This window comes from Brachyhypopomus gauderio, chromosome 6 (assembly GCF_052324685.1).
Source record: "Brachyhypopomus gauderio isolate BG-103 chromosome 6, BGAUD_0.2, whole genome shotgun sequence".
NCBI classification, from domain to species: domain Eukaryota; kingdom Metazoa; phylum Chordata; class Actinopteri; order Gymnotiformes; family Hypopomidae; genus Brachyhypopomus; species Brachyhypopomus gauderio.
This window is the reverse complement of record NC_135216.1, coordinates 14,666,084-14,689,702: the sequence shown is the minus strand read 5'-3', so window position 1 is coordinate 14,689,702 and position 23,619 is coordinate 14,666,084. Positions and strand designations below refer to the sequence as shown.

The window sequence follows — 23,619 nt, the reverse complement described above, 5'->3', positions numbered from 1 at the left end:
AATTGTGGGATATGACTTACGTTTTTCTCCCTGTTGTTCCCATACCGACAACGCACATCACCGCGTGTTCTTCAACCATTGCTGTGTTAAGAGTAAAGATATGACAGAACGGTGAACACCATTAAACAGTGATTCATGTGGCCATGTGCGTTTAATGACATCTGCTGTCAGACATCAGAAAACCCAGCCTGCAGGGGGGGGGGGGGGGGGGGGCTGAGATGGGGAGAAGAATGCACAGTGACTCCACAACAAATCACCTGCAAACATATCATGTAGTACTGATGTGTGGGTCATATTTTTTGAGAGCCTCCAAACAGCCTGTCAGCCTTTGCTGTCAGCCATAATGATGGAAAAAATGTCATTTCCTCAAACGAAAACACCATTACATAAAGTGGACTTTGTGACAGTGACGTACCATGGTACAGTTTTGAGAGTCAGTAGTTAGACACTGGCGTTTGCTTGCTGTTTGCAGTAGATCAGAAATGGACTGGTAGTGCCTGTTTTTGCTGATGGTGTCCATGCAGCAACACGTTTAAAGATTTCTTCCTTTTGTTTCCTACAGGTTATCTGGAATGAATGTGCCATCTCCAATTGTCAGCAACAAGAACTGGCTGAGGCTACACTTTGTAACCGACAGCAACCATCGATACAGGGGCTTTAGCGCCCACTATCAAGGTAGGCCACCATTTTAATCCATGCACAAGACATCCAATGAATTCATCTCTGGAAATGAGCTAATGATATTGCTTTAGCTGTACCTTTGATGTTCCCAGGACATCACTGTGGGAAATCCTCTCCCCCGTACATGCAACCTGTGTTCTGTAGATATATCTAAATCACTGTGTTATTTAATATGTATTGTTTCTTCTGTTCTAATTTTTGTACTTTTATTTAGACTCATTAAGTCAGTCAAGTAAATTGTTTTCTTTTTTTCTTCAAATGTCTACTCAGCACAGTAAAAGGCATTTAAATTTTTTTCTACTTCTAATTTTTACAAATATGTAAAAATTTGTCAAATCTCTCAAAGCTAAAAAGCTGTTTTGGGAGCAAATCTGCTTGCATGGACGTTTTTCCCCATGACTGTCCCCAGGACGTTTTTCCCCATGACTGTCACCAGGACGTTTTTTCCCTAGACTGTCTCTAGGATGTTTTTCCCCATGACTGTCCCTAGGACATTTTTACCCTAGACTGTCCCTAGGACGTTTTTACCCTAGACTGTCCCTAGGATGTTTTTACCCTAGACTAACTCATAATTCTGCAAAATTCTTTGCTTTCCTTCATTTTGGAAAAAGCTGTCTCTTGATCCACCTGTCAAAGGTTTCTATACTTCTGTCTGTTAAGTTATACCCAGCCATCCAAAGCCATAGTCTTCTCATGTGCCTTGCTGTGTATTGTGTCTGACACACATTTACCATAAACTCAGTTCCAGTTTTTGGATATTGATTGAATTATTGATTTGACAGGCTATATTTTGAGTGGAATATGAAAGTGTTTGCCAACCCTTACTTACTGAAATGAAATGTAAAGTTTATATAATCCTAATAGCTAAGGAATCATCTAATCAGTAATTGGTGTTAAAGGGTGTTAATACAGTTTTGATCTTACTACTGACATTGTTCTGAAATAAATCCCAATATTTTTGAGCCACTAATAATCCTAAACTTTAACAGAGACATTTAAGTGAATTGTTTACCAATAGATTATATTAAGGTATCAACGGTTATCTTAGAACTCAAGAGTCAAAATTTTGCTGTTTCAGAGATACAAGAAAAAAAAAAACTACATTTTATTTATACTACAACTAACTTTTGAATAGTGTGGCTGAATGGTGTAATACTGTTCAACAGGAGAGGCAGCAGTAGCTCAACAGGTGTTCAGCCATACAAGGAAGTCAGTAATTTGTGTAAGACTTATATTAGCCTGTAAGCCAAACTATTTCATCGTACAACTTCATTGTAATAAAAAGGACTGGTGTAATTTCTGACTAGGAAATGGCAGGTTCACACCACGCGGGGAAAGACAAGTAGTGATGTTTAAAGAGTAGCAGCTGCATAGTGTCTGAGAACACCATCCCAGTGGAATCCAGTTTAGCCTACTGATATGTCTGCAAGAGACTGCATCAAAAGAGGAGCATGTTCCATTTCAGATGGTGTCACTCTTATTGACATCAACCAGCTGTTGCTCCCCATTCAGAATGCCTACAGACGGGAAACACTCGTCTTTGAAAAATAAGGCTGTTATTGGGCTCAGCTTGCCTCGATAGACGCGGCCCGCTCCATACAAACAGATAAGAGTGCGGTTGCCTGATCTCAACTTAATCCAAGTTTGACTTTGCCTTTGAGTCCAGATAATAAGCATCACAGCCGTAGTGGGACTAACCTACTATGGCTTGTCACTGGCTAAGAGCACAAAGATGCTTCAGTGTGATAAGGGGAACTGGCATGAGAACAGACATGGCTTAAACATTGAACGAATCAACCAAATCAATGGCATATAGCAAATTTCCTCAGTGACTCGATAACTTCTTCCTGACAGACTTTAGTCTTCAGGATGTCTTTGTAGCAAGCCTTGAGGCCTTAATCGAGCCTTTAGGTCTCTAGAATTTCGGTCAGTTAAAAGTAGGACCTTGTCTGTTTAGAACCAGAGGAACTTTGCCACAGTACCCTGATCCATAGAATATCTGCCATAGCTAATAAAGTCTTTCTTTGATGGTCACCTACTCATTAGGCTTTGGGGAGAATGTAGAAATATGTTCAGACAGGATTCACTATTTGCCTGCAGGAATAATTAATTTGGCTGGACTTCACTATGTCTCTGTCGAACGTGATCCCATGAGCATTTGCTTAAACTGTAATGCCATTAGTGTTAATGCATGTGCTGCTGCAAGACTGTCACAACATGACCAAACTTGTGGAGCTCTTGCCATCGAAGCTGCACTAGTCAGATGGTCTGAAACTACTGGATTCCAGACATGTGTAAGCGTATGCTGGGGCCGTGTACATTTTTAGACTGAGGTAATGTCTTTATAAACAAAATAACTCAAAAGAAAGCCAGCCTGCTGACTTTGGTCCCAAGAGGAGGACAACATGCGCTGAACAACACACTGCGGTATGGTACCCCATACTGTGCTTGTATACTTTACTACTTTTCTTTCGAGCTCCCATGAGAGTTTTTCAAAATAGTGTTGACTGTTTTTTTAGACCACATGACAGTATTTGATATTGACAGAAAACAAAATTTGTAATGTGGAATGACTGACCCATGTTGTTATGTGACATTACATAATAATAGCACATGGGGGAAATAGATGGTAAGCCATCTACGACATAGTATGTCATGCACACCGTTTTAATTATTGGAATCACATTTCAAAAGAAGTGTGACTTCTACTGAATACATTATAGTTTTAGTCTCCAAAAAACATAGGAATCATTTTGGGGTGGGGCTCTGTTCCAGAGAGATCTTTTCCAATCTATATAATTTATAAAGCACGTTCACCCCATAGGGTGAAATGTATCTAAAAACCTAATAAATTACAATAATACTATTACTTGCAGAGTCCCAGAGATTGTCTGGGAGAGATTTATCCAAAGTTCACTCAGAAAAGCTTTCAAATGAAGTAATGCTCTACTCTAGCCTAATTTTCCTCAAGATTTTATTGATCTTTGCCTACTTATCGTCTCTTCTCACTGATTCAATAAAGCATTTTGGGTATTGATTAGATGCCTTTAGCATTTTATGTTACATTCTGAAAGCACAAGCCGGGCATATGACCCTTTTTCATCTAACACATCATAATTTGGGTTTGTTAAAGTCAGAGGTTAAATCCCGATCAAGATAATCCCGAGCTGCGTCGGTCAATATAACCCACCCTTATTAAGATAATTAACCCTTAGGCTAAGGGTTACATTACAGGTTTATATCCTAACATAGCTGACCTAATGGAGGAGTGAAGGATTGTTAGGTAAGCCTGGTAAAATGTGATTACATTGCTATTTCCATATGACCAATACAGCACCGATTCATGCTTGCTTCTGGACCAGAAGGTAATGTGACATGCAGCAAAGAAGAAAATTACTGTAATCTGTGTTTGACAGGGTGGACATGGAATAGGATTCTGTAGGACTAGTGACAGAGATAAGATAATGATACAAGGACTCCACCAAGATCACACTGATTTAGCATAGGAGACTACTGGTATACAGAGATGCCAGAATTGTAAAAATAATTTCATGATTGAATGACTTTGATAAAAGTTCATTTATGAAAAATTGTATAAAAATTAAAGTTTAAAGATATGATAAATTAGAAAAGTTTTTACTCCTAATATATCTATTCCAAATAATGGTGTAGGCGATGAAATAATAGTTAGATATTTAAGAATTAAGAATGTTATTAGAGTGCAAATACATAATGTCAGTTCAAGCCTTTTATTTCAAGTCTTTTCATAACTGACATTTGATAATTGACATAATTGACATTTGTGTGACAGAACCAGGTTAGACAGCTACTAAAAACCTTAAAAGAATTGGATTATTCCAGCAGTTCTTCAATCAAACCAAGCCATCTCTTTTTAAGTAGATTGCCCTAGGAGTGTCATCATCAAAATCAAATCTACATTAAATTGACTCATTTGGCTTGATTTTCTACTGAAACTAAATTTGATTTCCCATTTGATTTGATTTATTTATGTAGATGGGCTAAGCCAGAGGTTGTCTAATGGATGTACAGCAATTCTGTCAGATTTATTCGGTAGGATTTCAAGGGTTGTTTCATTCCTTGACCTTCTATTCAGCATGAATGCCTGAGGTGTATGTCCGAGAGGTTTCCTGTGCTCCAGTCTAATCAAAACAAAGTCAGGAAACGTGGAAAATGTTAAATAAATATATATATCTCTATATATTTACATTTACATTTATGGCATTTAGCATCTTATCCAGAGCGACTTACAAAAGTGCTATATATAACATATTTTTCACATAAGCATGCTGTTTTCCCGAAATGGAGGATACTGTTCATAATGGCAGATTTTCGTTGACACTGGGCAATAGGTCCAACATTAAAGAAAATTCTAGAAAACTGTAAAGGTAATTTGTCCTTGAACAGCTGCTTTTTCTTCCCAATAAATTCTCCCCACATCTCTGCCGAGTTGATTAAACAAGCTTTCCTGACTTTTTTGTTGTTTCAGTCATCACAGGCTGGCCATACCAATGCCTAATTTGTTTATGTGGCCATGTTTCAAGACGGATTTTTTAAGGAGCATACCTAATCAGATATTCCATGTCTTTTCATGGGGACGTCATTGATTTTGTCCACTCAACATAGCGTTTGATAATGTATACTGTGTAATGGTTAGAAAATGTTACAAATATATAGTTTCATTATTTAAGGGTGGGCAAACATCATTTTCCATTCATATCCACCTCATTTAAAACAATTGGATTTGTACACTTAGCTTGATATGAACATCTTCAAGAGTGTAGTATAACAAGTGTATATACAGGAATGTGATTCAGTATGTTGACTGTGCATTTGTCCCCTTGTGTCTCTCTTTCTCTTTCTCTTCTCTCTCTCCTTTTCTACCTCCTCTCTTTTTGTCTATCTCTCTCTTTCTCTCACCCTTTCCCTTCTCTACATCTCTCTCCATGTCCAACTTTCTCTGTCTCTCTCTGTGTCCCTTTCTCTCACCCCACTGACAACTCACACAAGTACTGAAATCATTCACTTTTGCTTATTGTCCTATGAAGCATTTTGGTTTAGGGGACCTATATTGAAGCTTGACCCTCAGAAATACACTTGTAAACAAAAAAAATAGCAACAAATTAGTGATACATTTATGCATTTTCACCTACTAATGTACAAAGTATGTTAATCCTCATTACATACCCTGCATGGTTATATGTTCTGCTTTCTCTAGGGTATAGCTTGAATGTTTGTCCCTTTAACTTAAGTGCTTCCCAAGTTTTTTTCTATGGGCACTTCACCCTAGAACTTCTGCTCTAGAAAGGGCCAGTCTATGAGGAGAATGACATGACAAAAGGGGTCATTTTTGTTGCGTTGTACTAATTTTATATTTAATATCTGTTCACTCAATATATTTATTACTTTTTAATAACATGCATCATTTCCAAAGGGAAAAAGCAGCATTGAAACAAAGAAAGCATTACTCAAAATGTAAATGTTTTCATATGCTCGGAGTGATTATTATTATTATTATTATTATTATTATTATTATTATTATTATTATTATTATTGTTATTACTATTATTATTATTATGCCTGACATTCCCAACAGGACTTCTGTTTGACCTCTGAGATGATGGGCTTATCCACTGGTTTGCCAAATACCCAGTTAGCACAGAAGGTCTTGCTGTGTGTGTGTGTGTGTGTGTGTGTGTGTGTGTGTGTGTGTGTGTGTGTGTGTGTGTGTGTGTGTGTGTGTGTGTGTGTGTGTGTGTGTGTGTACATGTGTGTACATGTGTGTGCATGCGCGTGTGACAATTGGCCATTTTTAACAGTTGAACAACTTTGACAGATGACTCATGGCCTTAAAATACCATTTAGGGACCATAGGCAATGTCTGATCCATATCAGATGATGTGGGCATACAATTTGAAACTACCCATCAATTTCAAGGTTGACAAATGAACAGAAGTCCTGTCCTGCTGCTTTATTAATCTTCTCTCCCCCTTCCCTCCCCCGTTCATTTTAGCCTGCTCTTTTCTCAGCACATGCTTCGATTTCTGTTTGCAGAGCACACTAGGACGTTTTACTGCTGCTATGGATTTTTATTTATTTATTTACTTATTTATTTTGTGTGTGTGTGTGTGTGTGTATTTCTCATAAGCTTGATGACAGTTTTGTTCCTTAATGCTGACAGATTTATTTGTGATCTGTTTACACCTAATTCCATGGTTTTCATTTGTTTTGTTTTTTTTCCCTTTGACTAGTGAAAAGGTCCGTAGATTTTAAATCTAGAGGAGTAAAATTATTTCCTGGCAAAGACAACAGCAACAAGTTTTCTATCTGTGAGTCTACCCTTTGTTACTTTTTTATGGTAAACCTGTGGTATGCTTTTTTCCTTTCTGTTTTCTTTATGTCATGTGTGTATTGTGTTGTTGGTGTGACTCATATTTTCGGTTGAATCATTATGTCATTGTTTCGTTTGGGCATCGTTCCTTGCTGATGTTGCTTGCATGACCAGTCACCTCCAAATCAGGAGCTTGTGTCTGTCCTAGTAACACAGTGGGGAGATGTTGGGTCTGTACAGTCCTAGATCTGCAGACCCAAAGAAATCCCAGCCAAACCTCTCAGGCAATACTACAATTGGACTTGAATTTAATTTTACTGTGATTCCTTTGCTTTAATCTTTTCTCATTAACAACCTACTACATAATGTGAACATTTCCTTTCCAGCTACTAATGCTCAATGATAAAGTACAGTGAAATAAATCAGCACCAGATCTGCACCACACTAATGTTGCTATAACTCAGGTGTGCAGGGCAGGTGAGGTAAAATGGCCCTCTTAATCTGGTGACCAGTGCCCATGCTAATAGTATTGTAATGACTTAAGTCATTATCTCATAAAGCATTTCACTAAGTAAGATGTGAGCTCCTAAATCCTCCACAAAACATACAGTGAAATTAATTCTTATTTAATTCTTAGTTTTCAGATATTTAGTACCTGTAAGGTCAAAGTGTATCTCTAGACTTTTTGTAAAAAAAAAGTAAATGAAATAAATAAATGAAAGTAGGTGAACAGCTCCTCGAGTGTTTTGGATAGCCCTCTCTACCGCAGTGACCTTAAAGAAGGTCCCACCTCTGCTGTTACACCCGCAAGCCCGGTGGATACAAGGACGTTCAAACAGAAGAGCAAGGCGCATATTCCCTGCATTATTTCCATAATGAATGACATTAATGATGCATTTGCACTGCTGAAAGCACTTGTGCTATTTTATTGTATAGTGATGCTTCATCGCACTCCAGATCCACTGACTGTAATGAAACAGAGAATGTCCTCAAAGGCATGCTGTCTTCAGTTATGGATAAAAACAAACTTTATTGCACTCAATAATTGTAATATCATACAAGTGTCGGACATTAAGGCAAAACTTTTCAACACCCAGTGATCAATGGCCTTTTATGTCCAGAAATGTAGTTCAATGTGCAGTACTAAAAGCTTTTATATAATTTGATGTTCTACATAGATTACCACCATGGACTTTTTCAGAGCCTTTCTTTATACAAATGAAATGTAGCTGTTTAAAATGCTTTATATCCACAGTTTGTAATCATCAATGAACAAAGGAGGACTATGTGTGCTTTGTGGTGATTTTGCTTAATTCTTGGTGGTGTTGCTAAATCTTTGGTACTGTGTACCTTGCTGTTTGGTGCAATGGAATGGATGTTGCTTGCCAGTCTGTACAGATAATAATCCAAACCAAAAACAGGAAGCTTATTATTAATAAGACAAGAAATCTCTCATCTTAAGTGTCGTGTTTTAATGCACAGGTGCCAAAGCCTCTGGGTTGAACAGGTTGAACATGCACTCTTCCTAGAAAAACTAATGCATATAACAATTGCTTCAGCTGCAACAGCTGTGTTTGTGCTTCTAAAGTATGTTGTGTAGATAATTGCCCTCTGTGTGACTGTAATTATTAGAAATATACGTCTATGAGTTAATTATGGACATGGTGTTATGTTTTAAGTGTGACATGTTTAGTCCTGTTTAGACTGTAAGGCCTGGGACTCATCAGCATGATCTGAGCAGGGCCTGCACCACTCCAACTCTCGGTGTGGGTGCATGCAACCTCATATCTGTCTTGTTGTTTGCTTGCTTGCTTGAGCACTGTTTGTTTGTATGGATGTTTGAGTAGTTAAATGCATGATGGGAAGCTTGGTTGGCCTTAATGTGAGGAAGTGCACGGTGCACTGATGGAGTTTTGGGCATAATGCTGTTCAGAAATATTAATGTTTTTGTGATTTACCTCATGTGTATGTCAGTTGAATATCAGCAAACTGTTTTTATTCCAATAAATATGTGAATATGTTAAAGGGTAATGTTGATATGTAGTTAAATGTATAATGGTGAAGATGAGAAGCAGAGAATGGTATGATCAGTAACATCACAAATGCCGTGGTGGGCATTTGAAGTTTTGGGGGTTGTTTTTCCAAGTTGGAAGTATTCAACAGGTTTTGAAAACTCATACACAATTTAATTTACCTGTCGGTGTTTGGGTGAGTGTGTGCTTGGAAGAGTGTGAGGAGCAGAGAAAAGGAAACTGTTAAAGACCAATATGGGAAACAGCTGATGCCTTTATTGTGTGTGTGTGTGTGTGTGTGTGTGTGTGTGTGTGTGTGTGTGTGTGTGTGTGTGTGTGTGTGTGTGTGTGTGTGTGTGTGTGTGTGTGTTGTATACTTTTCCATTACATGTGAGAATGCATTAGAGTGTGAGAGAAACTGAGACTACACAAGCTGTGAAGCGCTAGCAGAGAAACTGCTGTGACTAGCTGTTTGCTGTGGTTTAAAAGCCTGCTGCTTTTCATAGGCCACTGGCCCTGAGTGTGTGGAAAAATGCAGTTGCTCTTTTTTCAAAAAAGAACACACAAACAGGTCTGCAGGAAGAGGCACAGACCTAATGAAGTGTACTAAAATGACACAAATTTCACACAGAGAAATATAACTATTCTCAGTATGATAGATGGACAGCGCAACATACTATGAACAAACAGTGAGTTAAACAACAAAATGACTTCCTAAAAAAGTAATAAAAATATGTGTTTTTTTACTGTGACTCCTAAGACACTTTCAGAGGGTACTGGGTCCACCCTAGGGACATAAGTGCCATCTTTTCTTACCCACAGCCAAGTCCAGTTTTGGAGGAACTAGTTTAGCCTTTGTTCTTGTTGAGTTGGAAAAGATGATAAAAAATGTATGAATGGGAAAAAAAAAGTAAACAACAAAAAAGACCACATTCTGGGGAGGTGAGGAATGGTCAGATCCTTAAAGATCCATTCATGGCTTCTTGTCTCAGGTACCATTATTCCAGTAGGGCACAGTTAGATTGAAAGATGGTCTGTGGACCCCTCAGAATGACCTGAATGACTACATTAATTACACAACAACTTTCAATAATTAACGAACATATGCCTAAACTAACAACACACACACACAGTGTTGGTATTCTTCGTGTCAATACTGAAAACACTGGTTATATGTTTTAGTCTAAGATGGAAAAAATATGTGGACCCCCAGGCTTGTGACTTTTCTGAAATGGTGGAGTCATGTTTTCCAAATTTAATGAGATGAGATGGAGGTGAAAAGGGCACACAATAACTCATTAATAACAGAATCTTCTCTTTTCAGGAAAGACATGTTCATGTTGTCCATAAACCCCTAATCAAAAGAAACAAAAGAATCAGTCTATGAAACAGAAACCATACTAAAGAAAGTATAATGTGAAATTATGAAGAAGATGAAAAGTCCCATGGGAGAACAGCCAGAAATTTCTTAACACAAACTTGCCAAAGTCACTCTGTGGGTGTCCACTATAAGCAAAACACTGAAAAAGAATTGTGGTCATAGAAGGACTTCAGATATTAAACTACTGCTCAAAAAAGCTACACAGCTGCAAAAACCAATGGCAAAGGACTAATTAAATGTTCTATGATGCTTCTGGGGGAGCGTTCAGAGGAGACAAAAATTGAATTTACTCTCAATGTAGGGTTTGGAGAAGAATGTGCATTATGCATCAACACAAAAACCTCAACCCACACTCTAAGCATGGTGAATAGAGCATTGAGTGTGTGGGACTGCTTTGCTGCCTTGGGGTCTAGAAAGCTTGCCATCATGGAAGGAACAATGAATTCAAACTTTTGTCCAGATGTTTTACTGGTTCAGATTAGTGGACTGTAACCTGAAGCTTAACAAAAGGTTTTTTGAAGCCTCAAGACAATCAACCAGTGAGATGCTGTTACATGACGTCAAGAGGCCCTCAAGCAAGGAATTATGAAAAAATCAATCAAGTGATGCCATTTTTGTAAAGAGGAATGCTCTTGAATACTCTCTACGTGCAGAGCAGAAGAGGATCCGCAGCTACAGGAGACCGCTGGTAGAACTTATTGCTGCTCAAGAGGTTCTTCAAGTTTCTAAATCCAAGCATTTACGTACTTCTTCCAGCCTGGACTGGAATATGTAAACTATGTGTTGACTATGGAAAAAATCAATGCTGTGTGTTAGTTTAGGCAGATGGTGCCTATCTAATTGTGTGACTATTAGTCAAAGATTACACCACGTTTTCATGCCTCAGTGCAAGTGTCGTGCGTCGTACATGTAGTGTTAACGGCACTGACAGTTCCTTTTCCCCACTCTGACATGCTTCTCGACACGCAGCACAGAAGCAGGCAACAAGCAGTAATTGTGCGCAAACACCACATATTCATCCCCCCTCGATTTTCTGCCTATAATGCATGTTTCCAGGAAAGTATTTTGTGGTTAATGGTATGATGCCCATGGTATAAGAGGGTCTGACATCCATTTTCCTAGTAAGTCCTGAGTTAAATTAAACCTTCCATCTCTTGAGCAGTCAGCAGAGAGGATGTACTGGCACAGAAAATATACAAATATAATTTTCGATCTAAGAGATTACATTGGTACCCAATGTGGCCACTGTGCTAAAAAACATTTAAAAACCACATAAAACATAAGATATTGACTTTGGCTGATATTTTGAGATGCCTGCACTTTCAATGACATATATCAGTGACCAGTGTTTAATTAATTGTATTAATTTATGTATTATAGAATGAAAACTAAACTACAAACTAGTTTATGTTTCATTGTGAATTGAGTTTAAATTATTTCAGCACTGTCTACAGATTACCATAATAAATTTTGAATTTATAGCATGCAGATCCTTGGCTAATAATCAAAGCTTGAGAAACTCAGGATTTTTTTTTCCCCAAAGAGGCCTCTATAAAGAAAAGCTTTAAAAAAAAGATCTAAAAATACAGTATCTTAGTAAACCTGAACCAATCTGAAACAGCATTCTAACCCATTTCATGGAAATGTCTCCGGGCATCACAGGCTGTGTTCCTGAAAGAAGTGCAAAACTAGCTAGTTCACAGCATCAGAAGTAGCTGTCGGTCACCACGGAATCAGAAACATGCATCCTACAATTTTTATATCCCATGTGACTTCAAATTTATAGTCAAGAGAAATCTCATAAACCACAACATCCATAAATATGCATATTTTCACATTAAAGGTGTTTTGAACATGAATAATAAAGAATCAATGAATATTATGTCAGGTGTTGCTGCAGGTTGATGTAGATATAAACAGATACCCCAGTCAAGCCCAACATTAAAACCACTGACAGGTAAAGTGAATGACATTGATCATCTCATTACCATGGCACCTGTCAATGGGTGGGCTGTATTAGAAAACAAGTGAACAGTCTGTTCTTGAAGGTGATGTGTTGTTAGCAGGACAAATGGGCACATGTAAGGACCTAAGTGACTCTGACAAGGGCTAAATTGTGATAGCTGGTATGTAGTAGTTAGTACCTGCCAGCAGCAGGAAGGCTCAGTGAACTGGCACCATGGTCAAAGGTGATGTGCACTGGGAACTTGCTGGCTATGACAGAAAGGTGTCAGAACCACAGTGCATTGCAGTTTGCTATGTATGGAACTCCATAGCCACGGACCTGCCAGAGTGCACATGCATCTGTCCACTCCAAAATTGCTTGAAGTGAGTGTGTGGGCATGAAGGTGACTGGGTCATCATATACAGTATCATAAATAGGACTAGCATTTAGCCGCTGACTTCCACTCTGATTTAGGCATTACAAATAATACTTGTAATACCTAAACTTATAGTTCAGAATGCATGTACATAATTCCATTGCTATCCAAAGGTAAAGTTTGGCATTTATGTGTTTGTTTACACCTTGTAGGTCATTTGATGCCCAGTATTGTCACAGTATTTTGTTCATATTTACTAATGTTAATCTTTATTATTTAGTACTATTGAACTTTTAATGTATTTGTGTATGATCACTGTAAATGGTTGTCAATTAACTGTTAAATGAAATAATGAATTAAACATTGCCTAAAGGCAATTCACCCAGTACTAGTGTAGTGTTACTGCTGCAACCTGCCCTTTTAGACTTTTCTAAGAAAATAAGGCCATTTATTTATGCTTTCAGACTTCACTTTGATGTCACAAACTTCTAGGCTTTAAACATTCATGTATTTAGTCATTAAATTACTGCCAAATGTGATTTGTCATAGGCCTGTAAAATCATGTTTCATGCATACATCAGAAAGGTCACATCACATGACAGCATGGGTAAAAGATACAATAACTATTGTATTGTACTGACATTGTCTCCGGGTATGACAAGGTGAACTTCACTACTGGAAGTGCCACAAATCAGACTGACATTGATATTATTCTGTATACATACAGATGGTTTTGCAGAATTCAAGAGTCCAGGAATTAAAACTAGACACATCCTGCATCAACATCCTGCATAATCCTGTTTCCTGCATCATGAAGTAGGATTTCTATAGGCAGCATGAACACTGATGCTCACATCCAGTGATTTATGGGTTTGTTTATTCTCTTCCTCTCTCTGCCCAGCAGGAGCAGTGATTCCGTTATCAGCACTTTGTGAGCTGGTGTCAGCTATGGGACATTTTCTCAGTGTTAGAAAGGGACATAAATGTCATCTTTGTGTCACTATCAACCACTGAAGGCCAGTTAAAATCTGTTAATAGAAATTGTATACACACTGCTCCTTAGCCCTCTATATAGTGAACTTTCTCTGAAAAATAATCTTTAGGTTGTTTTGAATTAAAAAAAGGCTTGTATATAATTCGATTCAAGACTGCATGTATTCACAGCACATACATTAGAATGTTTTACTGTTCTACGTCATTGCTTTGCTAACTAAACACTGTCCCATACATTGATAAAGTGTCTGGTTTACTTCCTATCTACTGAAATGTCTTCCCACACATTCTACAAGCACACTTTGTGCATGAATGTTTGAGTAGCACCACCTGTTTTCAGCTGTGCACTGTTCCCTTGCTGGGAGAGAAACTATTGAGCGTCCCCTTCATAGTTTAGTGCACATCCATAGATCTCTGTAAACTGTGCATTGATCCAAAGACCATGTCCTGCAGTTATATCATGTAGATTGGATGGATAGAAAGATGGATGGATACCAGCAACCACTTTTTGTGCATGCATCTCCAGTTCTCAGTGCTGTAAGGTGTCTCCCATATTCATGAACAGTTCAGCAGTGTCTCGGGGCAAATGCTACACACTATACAGTGGTGTATAAGGTCTGTTGTTACTTCTAACAGCCAGGCAGTAGAAGGGGAAATGCGGCCATATCCCCTTGGATTTCTGACCAGGGTTTAGCAAATGGCACATGTGGGATTAGATTAGAACCGTAAGACTCACTTCTGCTTGGTAAGCGCTGTTTTCACCACTGGTGTGTGTAATCCCTGTTTTCACCAGAGTGCCACTGGTAATCTCTGTCTCTTTTTATTGTTTGCTGTATACTCTTCCAAAATGAGATTACACTTATTATGTCCTGTATTTACTGTCCAACATTTACTTTGCTGACTTAATTATTTGACAATTTGGTCAAATATTGGTCAAGTGTTTAATTTACAGATCAGAAAGTTTGCAGTTCATTACTTCCACTGACTGTAATTGTTTGTCACTATTAGAAATGTTATCATGCTATCAAATTATAGGCAGATGCAGGGAAAGGGGGTCCTAGTGTCACTCAGTAACAATACAGTAAGGTCCAGACGTATTTGGATACTGGGTTTTCATAATATCGCCTCTGTACACCACCATGAAGAGTTTGATCTGAAGCAATAAGGATGTGATTTGAAGTGTAGATGTTCAGCTTGAATTCAATTGGTTTAACAAAAACATGGCAATAATCTTTCAGCAAATACTAAATATTTTTTCATAGTACATCTATTCCAGGGTTGCCAACTCTCACGCATTGAGCGTGAGACACACGCATTTGACCGTTTTCACACGCTCTCATGCCACACTTCCGATATCTCATGCATAAACAAAAAAATCCAGTTTATTTACCTCTGATCCACATATATGATTCAATGAGTTACTAGTTCGCTCTGGCGCCAACCACTGGTGATCGACAGATCGCGATATAATACTTAATTTGTGTCCATTTTACGTTCCCACCTAGTAATCACTAGTGTGTGTGTTCTAACTGCACAGATGGGTAAAAAGCGGAGGACAAATTTCGATTGCGGTGAAAAATCACAATTGAAAAAATATGGCACATTTACATTTATTCGTTGGATGATTGAAAAAAATATTCAATTATACAGAATGAAGGGAAGAGAAGAGTATGAGGAAGGAAAGGAAGGGCTCATTTTCCAAATCATATCACATCGTCTGTCAAACATGGTGGAGGCACTTCAGTATTATGGCATGGCCATGAATGGCTGCCTATGGATCTGGGTTTGTTGATGATACAACAGCTGACAGAAGTAGCAGGATGAATGCTTGAATGGTACCGAGCATTCTATACAATTAGCTATCACATGTCATCTAGCTATAACTTTATGTTCAGATTCAATCAAATGCTGCTAAATGTACAGAATGGTGCATCACAGTACAGATGGATAGTAGACGTAGGTGTAGGCTTAGAAAATGTTAAATGTCCTCCAAGTGGCAATTTGTAGTACAACACATAACAGTTAAACACAAAAGCACATAAAGTAAAGAGAAACAGCAATAATCCAAATCATGTATAAGATCCTGCATAACTTCCATCACAGTCAAGGCAGAGATTTAAACTCCCTGAAGTACATCCTCTGGTGTGTATTGTCTTTTCCCCAGACTCCCCATGGCTACTAAGTTGTTTAAATATTTTAACTATTTGTTTAATTGGGTTATTGAAATGGGAATGAAGGGTGTGTTTTTGATCACTTGGTTGTAACACTGCCTTAGCTGTAGAAAGGAGTAGCCGTGTAACAGTGCTGGAAGTGGGTGGGATGTGGAATGTGTTTGTGCAGACCTTGTCTGCCTTCTTGGTCAGCCCTGTCAGGGACAGATGGTACAAGTCAGCCTGCTGCCTTCCCATGAGCCTTCCACAGGTTTGAACAATTGTAGAATGACCATACCAGCATGAAGTAACAAAAGGACACTCTCAATAACATTTATAAAATAGACTAAGAACATTTGGTATCAATGTTAAAGAAACTTTAGTTTTCTAAACAAACCAATAATAATAATAATAATAATAATAATAATAATAATAATAATAAAATGAGCTGTTAGCCCTTCTTAAAAATAGCTTTGGCGTACTGATCCCAGCATAATGACCCAAATCATATGGTGAAAGCAACCCAAGGGCGTCTTAAGGCAAAGAATTGGAATGTTCTGAATGAGTGTGTCAGTCACGCGTCCTCGGCCCAGTTACACATGCCTTTCATTTTCTGACGACAACACCAAAGGCAGAAAGGCCCACAAGCAAACCGCAACTGACGGCGCCTGCACTATAGACCTGGCAAAGCATCTGAAGGCAGCAAACTCAGCACTTAGAGATGTTCATGGGATCCACAATTCAGGCAGTCATTGGCTGATTTGCATCCAAGTATTAAGCATAATCCTTATATTCATAATTATGTAAATTTTTCCAATTACTTTTGAGCCTGTTAATATGAAGGGACTGTGTAACCAATGGCTGTAATTCGTAAATGGTCAATTCCATATTTTTGTTAAATCCTTTAAATTAAAGCTTAAAGTGTACACTTCAATCACATCTTGTTTGTTTCATTTAAAATCCATCATGGTGTACAGAAGCAAAATAATGAGAACTGTATAATTATCCAAATGTTAATGAGTCCGTCGGTATAGTTAAGGAGTGTCTTTTCTGTTTTTAGCATAAATGTCAAATCTCCTGAGAAATTACCACAAATCATTGTCTCATTGATCATTGTACAAGTTCTCAAAACAGTCTGACTTTTTCTCACTTTGTGATGTCTCTTTTCTTGCAGAAATGAAAGAAAACATAAAACAGTTTCCCTCCTTCTCAACTATAGATATTTCAGAGCTATTATATAATATTTGATGTCACATTTCATGGTCAGTCTTACCATCAGTAGCGGGTAGTCAACAGGGGGCGCTGGGCCACCGCCCCCAACAAATTATCTAGAGAATAAATGGTAACTGCACATATTAACTTATGTAAATTGTATATTGCTAAAGAATTTACAAACTAGTAATACTGTCTATTCATTATCGTTTCTTTTTCTTTTTTAAGATAAAGTATTTGCTGAATTTCTGTCACATTACATGTATACCGTATACTTCCAGTGTGTGGGGCGCCGGACGAATGCATGTCTATGTAGGTCCTTAAACTTTTGGCAAGCAGATGATCTGGAGAAGCTCTTTAATAGGTTGCCTAAAAGTTTGCTGCTGAATACACATATTATATCAGTATTGTCGGTTGTTTTTTCTCTTATTTGATTGGATTATCCTCGATGATTGCCGTTAGCATTCAGACAGTTCATTAGTTGGCCAAGAGGACTAGGAAGACTTGATGCGCTGTTTACATTTCAGGTTGGCACATAGTTTTTGAAGATTGAAGATTGATGAAGATTCATTTTTCCCCAAATGAAATTCTGTCCTTACAAAGAAACTCCTTCTCTAGGTGTTTGGTTGAAGTTTAAAAATGGTTAAAGGATAAAGCAGTTTGGAGCGTATCGACCCAATTTCAGGGTTTGCACGGGTGCTTGGAATTGCTTGAATTTTAATGTTGCACTTTCCAAAATTGAAAAGTGCTGGAATTTCGGATAGAGTACTTCAAACTGCTTGAAATTGTAACTGTATTTAGTTTCACAACAAATTGCTATCTGACTACATGTTTTCAGTTACAAATACAAGCGACCAATGCCTCTTGCAATTCCAGCGCAAAACTTGAGCACGTGAAGAAGTTGATATTGTGCGTTTTGAAAAATGACCGTTAAATGAAATATATGCTAGCTTGGTGGCTAAACTTATTTCTGTTATTGCCATCTCTTTTAATGTGATTTAAAAGTGAATTAATCATTTTGAGTAAGTGTATATAAATACGCAATTAATTATAGCTGGAAAATTTTTGAATTTGACGTTGGAAAAGGTCCCTGCAGTTTACAAATTCAGCAGTAGGGTAGTGATCGAGGTCTTATAACCGGGGCTTCTCCAGCTCTTGTTATGGGTAAATGAGTTGGCTAACAGGGTGCAATGTAAGTAATGTATTTTATGGCTTACACGGTCTGCTGCTTCAAAGCACTGGCACCTAAACATTGTGGACTATGACGGTTGTACGAGACTTGAAACATCTTTAGGAAAAATGCAAACGACACGAAAATAGCCACAGCCATCTTGACAAAGCTATGAGGCTGGGGTTTCTGGGGAAGCTTAGCATCGCTAACAAGCTACATGAAGGTTTACAGGACTGACATTAGAAGGAACAAAGAAGTTTGTTTGTGCCCCCCTCAAAACATTAAGCACCAGACGCCACTGCTTACCATGACCAATAATTAAGATGTCTTCATTTTCTTATCAAGGTCTCCTTATTATATTTATATAAGAATATGTATTCACCAGTTTGATCAGATTTTTTTAATCATATAGGCTACCAACAACAAAATGTGAAAAATAATTCAAAATAATAATTCTTGTTTACAGGGTAAATATTTATTTCTTTGCACATTATTGTCTTTCCCAGATGTCAGGAAAGTGAACAGTAAACAGAAGGCAGGGGTATAAATGACAAGGCCCAAAAACCATGGATATGGCTGACTGCCCAGGATATGTTGATATAAGGTTTTGTAGCTCCATTTTAAGTCTTAAAATGATCTGGACAGTAAAGAGACCAGTATGTTATCTTTATCATTAATTATTCTCAAATGCTTATTTCATGGGTGACTTAGATATGTCTCTGAATTTTATCTTTTTTATTGCTCCTTAGAGTCCTTTGGAAGAAATAAGCTAGTTTTAAATGAACCCTTGATGATCCTAAAATATGATAATTCCGAATTCTTGTTGGTCCTAAGAGATTAGAAAGAAATTGGAATAAGCAACACATTTTTCTAAGGTGATTTAATTATAGTAATGCTCACACAACAGCCTTAGGAGCTGTGATATCCTAGTCTTTATGAAAATGAAGCTTCACAACAGCATTCACAAAGCTGCTATGGTATTGGATAGAGAAGCTACCGCATTCTGGGTGAGCAGTGTATTGTACAGACATCAATGGCCTTTTTATCAGGCAAAGGTTTTTACTGTCATTGAAGTCCTAGCTGCTATAAACTACCCCCATCAGTCCCATTCAACCTGGTTAGCCAATTGAAAAGTGCATGGCCTCATCGTGCTTTTATAATTATTAAAAATGTATTCAGGCAAACTTTGACATATCTATGTGTTGACCAGCAACCTGACGCATGGTGCCACCTCTTCAAACTACATTTACACATTATGAACTCAGCAGGAGTAAGATACTGGGTACTACCACCAAAACACAGATCTGGCAGCAAAACACTTTTGCACGACTAAAATATGTTCAGCAGAGAGGTTGAAAAAAAATGGTCAAAATATCACCATTGAGTATGTTACTGCCTTCATCAGCGAATGTGTTGATCATCAAACCATGATGATCACAAAAATCATCAACCCATGTTCAAAACACCATGAATGATCAGCAGATGCTGATGTGATGCTGACCCCCTGATGCTGAATGAAACTGAATGACGTTTATGAGATTAGAAGCTAGTAGTGAAAATCTAGAAGGCTAGCATCAGGATATCAAGAAAACACCCATCCACAGATGATGTGAACAAACACCAAAACGTCAGTGAGGACAAAGCTGCAGGACCTGACAGCCTGGACCTAAACTATGTCCTTACTGTATCCACCTGTCAGGGGTCAACGTCTTTCTGTCTGCTGTACCAGTATTACTCAGAGACCAACAACCATAATATCAGTGACCAAGATGTTCCAAATTACTTAAAGAGCTACAAGGAGTTGGTCACCTCAATTCACTAATTACCCTAACAGATCAACCTGAAGACACAGCCTAACTCACTACTAACTAAACATTATTTGCCCATAGTTCTTGTGACACCCCTACTCCAAGGAAACCTAGTTCATTACTCTTTCACAATAGATGTAAGTATAAGCCAAACTGACTTTAAACTCTTATATCATTGTCTGGCAGCCCATTGGGTTTGCAAGCACTTGGCCGGGCAGTATGAACAGTTAAGATGCTGTTGTGCACTTCACAATGTGTCCTTCTGCCACCACTGCTGGGCATATCATATATAAAGAAAGTAAGCCAATCCCAGTGGCTACTCTACAGGACCCTGCCACCATTATCTGGGCATGGTTTGAGCATTAATTTTCTTTCATTATTTTCTATCACTCTAATATAAAGTCCACAACATGTTCTCCCTGAACTGTACAGGCTGTTGTATGTGTTTATTATTTATGTGTTAAGTGTAACCTCAGCTTTCTGCTGTTATTCATTCACTGCTGGGGTCTTGTGTGGAGTGACAGTCTGTTGTTATATTATTTCTTAATGATGTACTACTATGTTTATTTTGATCCAAGAAATGTTTGCATATGTTTCTAAAGTATTACAATTCTCGAATCTCATGATAGCCTGCTTTACTGGCATAGTTGCTTATTTGGTCTTTGGCTCAACTTCACATGAAAATGCCATATTTAGACATTTTGTTAAATCTCTTGTGAATGAAGTAATGTTGCATCAACACAATATTACTGGCCAAGAAAATAATAGCGCTGCCAATTGTCCTCTATAGTGAAATAACTATGTACAAAAAGGATGTAAATATCCCAAGGTTACCTTAATATTAACATTAAAGATTATTAAACATAAATATTTAATGCAAGAGTACATTCCTTTGCATTAAAGTTAGCAGTCTACACTCTTAACTCCATAGTTCTGTTATATTTCAAATGCAAAAATTGCTAAACATAAACTGGGACACTGTCCAATTTTTTATAGACAGATTAAAATTTTCTCATAATTTGTTCCTGCATTACCATCATAATGATTTTTTTATATAAAGTTTGGGGAAAACTTCCACTTTTACAGGTTTAAATAAACATTAAATGTACCTGCATATTAAACACTTTTTCACTCTTTTAACACACTTAACATTCTTTGTGAAACTAATTAATGTATTACCGAGGCTTTTTAATTGCTTTGTAATGAAGAGAGCATCACTCTTTCCAGAAAAGCCTAAAAACAGTATGTGTGTGTGTGTGTGTGTGTGTGTGTGTGTGTGTGTGTGTGTGTGTGTGTGTGTGTGTGTGTGTGTGTGTGTGTGTGTGTGTGTGTGTGTGAGAGAGAGAGTGAGAGACAGAGAACAAGATGTCATTTAAAGGATTTTTAAAAATCACTTTTCTATATTTGACATCAGAGTTTTATACTGTATATAGTATAGATTCATATAGTTATGTTAGGAGGCATGATGTGTTTACATCTGTGTGCTTTGGGTGGTAATGGCTTCTATTTGGGGAGGTTCTCTAAAAATAGCGAAAAGAAGTGACATGTTCCTCTCCAGGTGCAATGAAAAGTGATCAATCCCTGCTTACTGCACGGCCCAGCACACACTACTGCATTTCTTCTTTTTCTCTTAAATCACACAGAAATGTGCAGAGTGAGGCTCAAGTTCTTCTATTTTTTGGACAACTTACACAAAGACAAAAAGACAAAACAAAAAAAATTGCCCATTTTCCAAACTCTCACATCTTAATAGCGCTACAGACTGCTGTCCACTTGAGTGTGCGCTCCAGTGTAATTAAATACAGGCATCAAACACATGCCACTTTGGCTCAGGTTCAGAAAAATGTGAGCTGCCTTTCTATGGAGAGGCCTCATGCTTTATCGACTAGCTGCATTTCTGCCGGCAAACATCAGCATGGAACGAAGCCAAAAACAGACAGCCCCGTGTGTGTTTGTGTGTGTGCGTGTGCACAGTCCTGCGCCTTGCATCACCATTCAGAAGCTCTCAGTACTTTACCATGTGTCTGGTGTTTAGTGAGGGTCTGGCATCACGCCAGAATGAAAGTGTGTGCCTATCTAACAGCTTACCGTGTTCTGACTTTGCAGTGAACGAGGGTGGAATCAAACAGGCCTCCAACTCCTGCCCAGACCCTGGAGAGCCGGAAAACGGCAAACGCATCGGCAACGACTTTAGGTAATCACCTAAGGGTTCTGTGTATCCCTCCGCTGTACCCTGAGGAGCCCTGGGCACTAGCCAACACTGAGTCAGATTTACTGACCGCTCCGCTGATACCCCCCCACATGCTCTCTTACACACACACACACACACACACACACACACACACACACACACACACACACACACACGCACGGACAGCTCATGTTGAGCAGAGGACAGACAAATAGCAGGTTGCTGTCTACACAGGAAAGCCATTTTCAACAAAATGCTGGTTGAATATTGAATCTTGAAAGGTTACTTTAACTGTCATACATTTCAACTAATTGCCTAGCCGTGATCTTAGGTTTGTGCAGCATGTGCTAGCATCTGTTCTTGATTAAGCTTTTCTAGAGGAATATTGTACCTTATCAGAATGGTAAAGCTGTTAAGATTCTATCACTGTGTCTTTTGAATAAGTGGCTAAGTCTAATCTGCTGGCGACACTGCCCTGAAGTAGCTCTGATATGTTGCCAGGAAGTAATCTTTGTAATATTTGTGAATCTCTAACAATGCTTCTTTTCCATATTGTCTGAAAGGAAAGCAAAACTTTGTTAGTCAGACTAATTGTTAGCCATGCTAAAATGATGAGGTAAGAGATCTTTGAGAGCTTGTTTGTATAAAGTGTGTGTGTGTGTGTGTGTGTGTGTGTGTGTGTGTGTGTGTGTGTGTGTGTGTGTGTGTGTGTAAAAGAAATTAACAAAATCCAGCTGGAGACTGTAGGTTGTAAGCAAACACATTCTCTAATCAATTCTCTCCGCTCACTAAACGTGAGGGAAAGTGCCACCAATCTGATAATGTTGCAGCAGCAAACACACCCATGCAGCCCTTCATTTCCCTCTGTATCCGTTTGTTCTGCTGATTATTTTTCTTTGTGTGCTCAGTTTCAGCCTGTCCGCCAAACTTTGCTCCGTCATGCCGACAGGCAGCAAATGCTGCGTTGACGGTCGCTGCCTGAATGAGAAGCATAAACTCTGAGGATAAACTCTGAGTTGAAATTACCAATGCAGTGCCTCTGGACCAGCAGCTGTCATTAACACAGGCAGCACTTGATTACTTTGACCAGCAAAAACACCTCCTTCTCCCCCTCCTACCACTAGGGGCACTCATCCCAGTGTCATGTTAATTCTGCCACAGCAGGGAGGTGACAGCATGTGTGCACAACTGCGTGACACGGACACTTATGCCCAGCAACCTCCAGCTTTAACACAGATGTAATCAGTGGGAAGTATTTGGGTAGAGCAACCACAAAATGGCTTCACTCTCCAGAGGCAGCTCTGGGAGGAAATGGGTTGAGGATTCCTCATACACTACAGTATGCTGACT

At 38.4% G+C, this 23,619-nt stretch overlaps 1 protein-coding gene across 3 annotated transcripts in view; it reads left to right on the top strand.

The window, feature by feature from the left end:
• csmd3b (CUB and Sushi multiple domains 3b) overlaps nt 1–23,619 on the top strand; it is a 336,693-nt gene that overhangs the window by 150,227 nt on the left and 162,847 nt on the right. For all 3 annotated transcript variants that reach the window (XM_077009034.1, XM_077009033.1, XM_077009032.1), the window contains exons 6-8: nt 563–675; nt 6,951–7,028; nt 22,185–22,272. In XM_077009034.1, the coding sequence (XP_076865149.1) occupies nt 563–675; nt 6,951–7,028; nt 22,185–22,272 (279 nt within the window). The remainder of the gene's footprint in view (nt 1–562; nt 676–6,950; nt 7,029–22,184; nt 22,273–23,619) is intronic.